Below are 9,012 nucleotides of genomic sequence, written 5' to 3' on the forward strand. Positions count from 1 at the left end.
GACAGGGGGACATCCCGTTTCTGCAGCCCCAGCCCGAGGCCCTCTCCCTGGGCTACACTCTGACACCGCCCCCCCCACCCTCCGTGCACCTGGTTCTCAACACTTAGAACTATTTTATAACCCTACCTCTAACCCTTAAAAATTCAGAGCTCCAGCAGGACCGGCGGGACATCCCAGAGCTTGATGCCCACCAAGAGGCCCTCTCCCTGGGCTACACTCTGACACCGCCCCCCCACCCTCCGTGCACCTGGTTCTCAACACTTAGAACTATTTTATAACCCTACCTCTAACCCTTAAAAATTCAGAGCTCCAGCAGGACAGGGGGACATCCCGCTTCTGCAGCCCCAGCCCGAGGCCCTCTCCCTGGGCTACACTCTGACACCGCCCCCCCCCCCCCACCCTCCGTGCACCTGGTTCTCAACACTTAGAATTTTTTATTTTTATTTTTAATTATGTGCCCATGGTACAGCAGATCTCCATGAGGGGGTCTTCCTTGGATGTGCTGCCATTCTTTCGGTTTGTTTTTCAAGACGGGTTTGGGTATCTGTTTGCCCTATGTCCTGCAAATCACATTTGTGATTCGCAGCCATGCACCACAACCCACAGAGTGGAGAAATCGCTTTCATCTGTCAATCCATCCCATGTCTGGGCCGGGGCCGTGTTTACTTGGACTTTCACGGCTTATTTAGCCCTCCAGAACCCGGCACGCGCCGGGCCCGTAGGCAGAGCGAGATGGGGGGGGGGCGTGGGAACCGAGCGGAGCGCTGGTCCTCCGTAGCCCCCCGAGCCCTAGTCGATTGGCTCTCAGGCGGACAGCCGCACGGGGGCTCGACCGGAGAGTGAGAGAAAGGCGTGTTTCCCAAGCGCACCGCCAGCGCGGGCCAGGAGGCCGGGACCGGGGGACGTGAGCCCGGTGGCGGAGGCTTGGTGCGGGACCACTAGGTCAGACTGTTCTGCTCGGTCTCGCTTCCGAGCGTGCGGCCCGCTACGGGGAATAAGCACAGTCGCGCGCAACCTCCGCTGCTGTCTGGAGTCAAGCCTGCAGGATTAAGGAACCATCCGCCGAAGCACTGATGCTGAGCACCGGGGCCGACGGAGGCCCTCTTATGGCAGGCCACGTTTGCAGATCGGTCTGGGTGAAAAAGATGGGCCCTGGAAGTCCCCCTGACAGACTCCAGAAACTAAGTGTTAAAAGACTTAGAAATATTTTTCGTCATAGGTTACCGAAAACCTCGCTCCTACATATCTGCAGAAGGGGTTTTTTTCGCGTAAGGCCCCAGGATCCCTCCAGACCCTTGTATCTCCCTGGGCTACTCCAGTTGATTTCGTATCCACCCCATGCTGGAGAACTTAGAAAATTTTTTTTTTTCCAAAATTGTTCCCCTGGTACAGTGCGGAAGGGCTACTCCAATTGATTTCGTATCCACCCCATGCTGGACTTCCAGGACCAGAGGGGCGCTTTCACGCGTCACTAGCCCAGCAAAGGCGCACTATTCTGGGGCAGAGCTGCGTGACACAGACCCCCCCCCTATGCTGGAGGTGGGACACGTTTTTTTATTTTTTTTCGTTTACCATTAATATTATAATAATTCCTATTAATTCCTTTTGTTAATTTTAGCTCTGGGTCTCCTAACCTCCGCGTGCAGAATGGATCTCCCCGCACCAGAAGCAGCCCGCTCTGGGTCTCCTAACCTCCGCGTGCACCATGGATCTCCCAGCTCCTCCAGAGGCACCATGGAGCTCCACGCAGCGGCCTACTCTGGCTACATTAACCCAAAAACGCTGCATGCATGTCCGCGTGGCGCATTTCATATTAACCTGCAGAAGGGTTTTTTTTCGCGTAAGGCCCCAGGATCCCTCGAGACCCTTGTATCTCCCTGAGCTACTCCAGTTGATTTCGTATCCACCCCATGCTGGAGAACTTAGAAAATATTTTTTTTCCAAAATTGTTCCCCTGGTACAGTGCGGAAGGGCTACTCCAATTGATTTCGTATCCACCCCATGCTGGACTTCCAGGACCAGAGGGGCGCTTTCACGCGTCACTAGCCCAGCAAAGGCGCACTATTCTGGGGCAGAGCTGCGTGACACAGACCCCCCCCTATGCTGGAGGTGGGACTTTATAAGTTTTATTTTTTTATTTTATTTGCCAGGAATAATGAATGGAGAAATGTCTTAAAGAACACAATTTGTTAAAGATAAATAATTGTTTTCACCCAAACTGTAGCAGAAAGGAAATACAGACACATCACCATTGATTTATTTATTTTTTTATTATTTTTTTTACTGTTTTTCTGGATCTCAGCACACGTGCACTTTGGCTGCACCCTGGTTGTCTATTTCTCAACGTGTAGGTAAACAATGGTCTCTTTCTTCTGGGTTGTTGGGTCCTTCTACGTGGTTCATATGAAGGGTCGCTCTCCGAAGTGTATTCAGAAGTGTGGTCAGACTCGCTCTCAGAAGTGTGGTCAGACTCGCTCTCAGAAGTGTGGTCAGACTCGCTGTCAACAGTGTGGTCAGACTCGCTGTCAACAGTGTAGTCAACGTCGCTCTCAGAAGCGTGATCAGGGCTTGTTGATCCTGTGGCCTGACTGGATGTTGGTGAGGACGGCACAGCACCGGGCGAAGGACCGGCAGGCGGGGTGGGAGGCGCGCAGTCCGCTTCCTCCTCAAGACCATCACCTGATGATTCTGACATGGAGAGGAGGGAAGGTTCGGCGGTGTCATGTACCGTCGTACGTGGTGGCTTGACGGCTGCCTCGAAATTCTGACGGATCCGAGCCAGCTCTGACGCGGTGCGGTGGAGCGCGTAGAATTTGTCTGCTGTCCGCGTGTCATGACACATGGTCTTTGAAATGTTGATCCGGTCACTTGGTGACAAAGTATTCCTTGCCTTGAAAAATAGAGATGGTTCTTCAATATTATGCTTTTTATTTTAGGTTTATTACATGGAAAAGTGATATAATTACTTACGTATGTGGCTATTGATGTTCGGAAGTCTGTGAATGTGGGACGCCCAGGAAAACCCATGTCAAGCCAGGCGGCTTGCATCGGCACGATGAGTTTCTCGATGTTTGTGAAGTTTTCGGTGAAGAGAAGGAGGTCTGTGGGTGGGTTTAGTTTCTGTCTGATGATCATCCACTGCTCCACCCATGAGAATTCCTCTATAGTTAAGTAGAGCTGTGCGGGGCCAAACGCACGGTTGGTTTTGTGTTCCTTCACCTGTGGTGCAAAGGAGAGTGTGTGTTAATGGACATATTGGGACAAGACAGAGAGCGTTTGTCATTCCAATATTAGTAGACTTGCATTGATCACAAAGCCCGCTTGTCCGACTGTGGCTTCCTGCTGGGCTTCATCAACCTCGGAGACAGTCATATTCTTTAGAACACCGGTGCGGTGTCCATAGAGGCTTGCTAGGTAAACACTGAGGTACCCGTAGAATCTCCTGCGCGCCTCCGGGTTGGGGTCCTCAGACAGTTCATCTGAAGAAAAAAAAATAAAAATTAAATGGTTAGAACATGGATGTCAGTAACTCAGGTAAGTAATTTAATATAGTACAAATTTAATAAGTCTGACCAAGAAGTTCAGGGATGCGTCTCCTGGCCAGGACTTTGCAGAGGCGAAGTTGGTCCTTGGAGATGGTTCTGCTCAACTTATTTTTCTTTATACGTATCTGACGCATGACAACACGTGGACCCAGGCTTGCAATACACTCTGAGATAGCACGAATCACGGCAAACACTTCTCTTTTTGGAACTCTTGACGAAGTTGGAGGAGTGTCCCTGAAGTAGCCCAGGAACTGGGACAAATTCACCAGGTAGGTCTTCACTGTGTTCTCCGCTTTTCCACCATTCTGCAGATGCTCTGGCCACCTGCACAGAAATAAATAATTTGAATCTTTTTTTACATGGGGACAATTTATCTTAACTAAAAGGCATCACAGACATGCTTACTGGTATATCCTGGACATATTGGGAAGGAAAGTCCAATTCTGGAGGATTGGCTGGCCCTTGGTTATAAACGAAAGGAAAGCCATGATTCTACCCACTTTGGATCTTTGATTTTCAATCCTTTTCCTCAGACCACGGGAGCCTTTGAGGTGCTGCCAATATTCCGCGATGTATTCCACTGAAAAAAACAAAAAAAAGGTTTCATAATGAAGTTTGATTCTCAACACTTAGAAAATATTTTTAAAAGTTTGCGCAGACTTCCAGAAGGAACACCGGGTAATTTCATTCATTAAAACCCAGACAGAGGGCCCTATATTCGGATCCAAACGTTAAAACTCCCCCTTCCGCGTCTCTGGTTCCATAAACACTTAGAAAATATTTTTTAAAGTTTCCGCAGACTTCCAGAAGGAACACCGGGTAATTTCGTTCATTAAAACCCAGACAGAGGGCCCTATATTCGGATCCAAACGTTAAAACTACCCCTTCCGCGTCTCTGGTTCCATAAACACTTAGAAAATATTTTTTAAAGTTTGCGCAGACTTCCAGAAGGACAGGGGGGAGATCCCGCTGCTGCAGCCCCGACCCGAGGCACTGTCCTCGGATTACTCTCTGACAGCGCCCCCTTGTGTGCGCCTGGTTCTCAACACTTAGAATTTTTTATATATATATATATATATATATATATATATATATATATATATATATATATATATATATATATATATATATATATATATATATATATATATATATATATATAGAAAAAAATACAGCAATCAGTGACATTACTTACAGATGCTTGGTGGGAATTTGGGGTACGCTTTCGCCAAACAGAGGGTGCTCCGGGTTTCCCCCTTTGACTTAGGTCTGTTGATGTGCTGCTGTTCTTCATCAGGAGAGAAAGATTCACTCCTCACCAGAGCATCAACGTCCACACTTGGAACCGGGGCTGTGGATGCCTTTTGGCGGTCCTGTTAAATAAAGGTTTAGTGCTAAGTTTTCTGGTTCTGCCGGTACAACCAGGCCTAAGCTATGGAGCTATCCTGCCCAGCACATGTGCTCTGATCCTGGGTAAAGGTCATCCGCATCTACCCGCTGGTTCTGCCAGTACAACCAGGCCTAAGCTATGGAGCTATCCTGCCCAGCACATGTGCTCTGGTCCTGGGTAAAGGTGCTGCTAGGTAATAAACATTTTACATACCTCTTCCAGTCGTTTGATTGTTTTTTTTGCCCTTTCAGCCCATCTGTGCTGGTACAGCAATTTCTTTCTTAGTTGCCCCAAATCGGATGTAAGCTGCAGGTTCTTTGCCTCAAGCTGTTTGCACGAGATGCAGGATAAAGGCGATGGTTCGTCATCAAGGGGTTCTGATGTTGGATGATACCGATTTGCTTCCTCTCTTGCTATTGGGTCCATGTGTAAACGTGAGACCATCGGAGGGCTCGGGTTTGTGGCGCTCAAAGCTCGCAGCATGTGCACTGTTACCTGGTACTTCAAATCAGTTATCACCTGGGCTTTCCTCTCCCCCTCCATCTCCGGGTGAGCTTGAGCAATATGCCTGTCCAGCCTTGTGCTAGCATAACTGCAGCCCTCCACTGGACAGGGCATTTTTCTAATATTGACCCTCCCACTACTGTACTTGATCAATATTTCTCGCTCTTCTGAATTTTTAATGCCATGACTATTTCTTAGGTGCCTGCCTATATAGGTAAATTCAGAACGGCAGAGTGGGCAACAAACATGCTTTGGGGGCGCCATGTTGATATGAGAATCTGAAAAATAAGATACGATAACACGAGCTGTGTTAATATCTCAAAGCCAGGAACAGAGCCCCATTTCCCAGCGTGATGCATAAGAGCTTCACAACTTACCGTGTGAACAGTGGAGGGGAAAGAAGTCCGCTCTGGTCCTGGGCTGTTAAGTACTGCTCCTCAGTCATTCGTTGATTGGCATGTTAGGTACCTACAGCTGCCTTCTGCTCATGCAATCAAGAGTGCAGCAAGTGGCTGCAGGTGTACCAAGTAAAGCCTCCTGAGAACCAGGGGAAACACTGAGTCTCCACATCAGACCCTGCACCCACCCCTGCTACCAGCAACCAAGCCCGGGCACCAGCGCACACACACACACACCCATGGACCATGGAGCGCCAACCTCCATAGACTTCACATCCAGCCTAATCCTACACCAAAATGTCAAAATCCGCTCTCCCTAATATTTTGCTGCAATGCTTGACAATCCATGGGATTTAACATGTGATATTTGGGTAAAAGGGGCCAAATCGCCTAACCCTAGCTCAAGGATTTAGGCTTCATGGAGCCCCACCAGGCCCAAAGAGACACCAGTAAAGATTCTACTTAACTTAGAGATATCAAACCGCACGGTTTCTAGGGTGTGAGTAGAGCAAGCCCTGGTAATTTGGGGTCCCTATCTCCCCAGGGGCCAAGAGAAAGCCATGCTGTGCCGTCAAACCTAATAACCGGTCCAAAAACAACTAACAGATGGAAGGTCTTTGAGAGATAGGCTCCTCCAGGTTTGTAGCACCTTACCACAGGAAGCTGCATAGCAAATTTGGGCCAGATTAAACCAAACGTCTCAGAGTTATGAGGTGTCAAAGTTGCATTTTTGGTCATTTTTCCACCCCTTCCTGCCCCTGTCATGCCAAGACGAAACGCTCCAGCGATACCAAACTCACAGAATCCACTCATTGTCACCCCCTGAATGACATTTGTGAAAATCAGCCCTCTGGGACGAGCCTGACCAAAGATCCTTACCCTAACTGGAGGAAGTAGGCTTCTTGGAGCCCCACCAGGCCCAAACAGACACCAGTAAATATTCTAATTAACTTAGAGATATCAAACCGCATGGTTTCTAGGGTGTGAGTAGAGCAAGCCCTGGTAATTTGGGGTCCCTATCTGCCCAAGGGGCTGAGAGAAAGCCGTGCTGTGCCGTCAACCCTAATAACAGGTCCAAAAACAACTAACAGATGGAAGGTCTTTGAGAGATAGGCTCCTCCAGGTTTGTAGCACCTTACCACAGGAAGCTGCATAGCAAATTTGGGCCAGATTAAACCAAACGTCTCAGAGTTATGAGGTGTCAAAGTTGCATTTTTGGTCATTTTTCAACACCTTCCTGCCCCTGTCATGCCAAGACGAAACGCTCCAGCGACACCAAACTCACAGAATCCACTCATTTTAACCCCCTGAATGACATTTGGGAAAATCAGCCCTCTGGGATGAGCCTGACCAAAGATCCTAACCCTAGCTCAAGGTTTTAGGCTTCATGGAGCCCCACCAGGCCCAAAGAGACACCAGGCAAGATTCTACTTAACTTAGAGATATCAAACCGCACGGTTTCTAGGGTGTGAGTAGAGCAAGCCCTGGTAATTTGGGGTCCCTATCTGCCCAAGGGGCCGAGAAAAAGCCGTGCTGTGCCGTCAACCCTAATAACCGGTCCAAAAACAACAGATGGAAGGTCTTAAAGAGATAGGCTTTTCCAGGTTTGTAACACCTTACCATAGGAAGATGCATAGCAAATATGGGCTAGATTAAACCAAACGTCTTAGAGTTATGAGGTGACAAAGTTTCATTTTTGGTCATTTTTCCGCCCCTTCCATCCCCTGCCATGCCAAGACGAAACGCTTCAGCGACACTAAACTCACAGAATCTACTCATTTTCACGGCCTGAATGACATTTGTGAAAATCAGCCCTCTGGGACGAGCCTGACCAAAGATCCTTACCCTAGCTCAAGGAGGTATGCTTCTTGGAGCCCCACCAGGCCCAAACAGACACCAGTAAATATTCTACTTAACTTAGAGATATCAAACCGCACGGTTTCTAGGGTGTGAGTAGAGCAAGCCCTGGTAATTTGGGGTCCCTATCTGCCCAAGGGGCCGAGAGAAAGCCGTGCTGTGCCGTCAACCCTAATAACCGGTCCAAAAACAACAGATGGAAGGTCTTAGAGAGATAAGCTTTTACAGGTTTGTAACACCTTACCACAGGAAGCTGCATAGCAAATATGGGCTAGATTAAACCAAACGTCTTAGAGTTATGAGGTGTCAAAGTTTCATTTTTGGTCATTTTTCCACCCCTTCCTGCCCCTGCCATGCCAAGACGAAACGCTCCAGCGACACCAAACTCACAGAATCTACTAATTTTCACGGCCTGAATGACATTTGTGAAAATCAGCCCTCTGGAACGAGCCTGACCAAAGATCCTTACCCTAGCTCAAGGAAGTAGGCTTCTTGGAGCCCCACCAGGCCCAAACAGACACCAGTAAATATTCTACTTAACTTAGAGATATCAAACCGCACGGTTTCTAGGGTGTGAGTAGAGCAAGCCCTGGTAATTTGGGGTCCCTATCTGCCCAAGGGGCTGAGAGAAAGCCGTGCTGTGCCGTCAACCCTAATAACCGGTCCAAAAACAACAGATGGAAGGTCTTAGAGAGATAGGCTTTTCCAGGTTTGTAACACCTTACCACAGGAAGATGCATAGCAAATATGGGCTAGATTAGACCAAACATCTTAGAGTTATGAGGTGACAAAGTTTCATTTTTGGTCATTTTTCCGCCCCTTCCATCCCCTGCCATGCCAAGAAAAAACGCTCCAGCGACACCACACTCACAGAACCCACTCATTTTCACCCCCTGGATGACATTTTTAAAAATCAGCCCTCTGGGACGAGCCATACCAAAGATCCTTACCCTAGCTCAAGGAAGTATGCTTCTTGGAGCCCCACCAGGCCCAAACAGACACCAGTAAATATTCTACTTAACTTAGAGATATCAAACCGCACGGTTTCTAGGGTGTGAGTAGAGCAAGCCCTGCTAATTTGGGGTCCCTATCTGCCCAAGGGGCCGAGAGACAGCCCTCCTGTGCCGTCAACCCTAATATCCGGTCCAAAAACAACAGATGGAAGGTCTTAGAGAGATAGGCTTTTCCAGGTTTGTAATACCTTACCACAGGAAGCTGCATAGCAAATTTGGGCCAGATTAAACCAAACGTCTCAGAGTTATGAGGTGTCAAAGTTTCATTTTTGGTAATTTTTCCGCCCCTTCCTGCCCCTGCCATG

The 9,012-nt window shown here is 48.4% G+C and overlaps 1 protein-coding gene across 3 annotated transcripts; it reads right to left on the reverse strand.

Annotated features, from left to right (window-relative positions):
• Positions 1-1,365: 1,365 nt before the first annotated feature.
• On the reverse strand, positions 1,366-6,509 carry LOC118561294. 3 transcript variants are annotated; one of them, XM_036133294.1, is made up of 8 exons: positions 5,817-6,509; positions 5,149-5,717; positions 4,741-4,918; positions 3,951-4,125; positions 3,574-3,869; positions 3,304-3,479; positions 2,971-3,219; positions 1,366-2,890 (listed from the first exon to the last, which is right to left on the reverse strand). In XM_036133294.1, exons 2-8 carry the CDS (start codon positions 5,701-5,703, stop codon positions 2,261-2,263), a joined length of 2,259 nt encoding a protein of 752 aa, XP_035989187.1. In that variant the 5' UTR covers positions 5,704-5,717; positions 5,817-6,509; the 3' UTR covers positions 1,366-2,260. The 3 variants fall into 3 exon arrangements, with proteins under 3 accessions (XP_035989187.1, XP_035989186.1, XP_035989188.1); XM_036133293.1 differs by having other exon boundaries at positions 5,149-6,509; XM_036133295.1 differs by lacking the exon at positions 5,817-6,509 and having other exon boundaries at positions 4,741-5,241.
• Positions 6,510-9,012: the final 2,503 nt, after the last annotated feature.

The sequence above is a fragment of the Fundulus heteroclitus genome, unplaced genomic scaffold, assembly GCF_011125445.2.
Source record: "Fundulus heteroclitus isolate FHET01 unplaced genomic scaffold, MU-UCD_Fhet_4.1 scaffold_60, whole genome shotgun sequence".
Lineage (NCBI taxonomy): Eukaryota > Metazoa > Chordata > Actinopteri > Cyprinodontiformes > Fundulidae > Fundulus > Fundulus heteroclitus.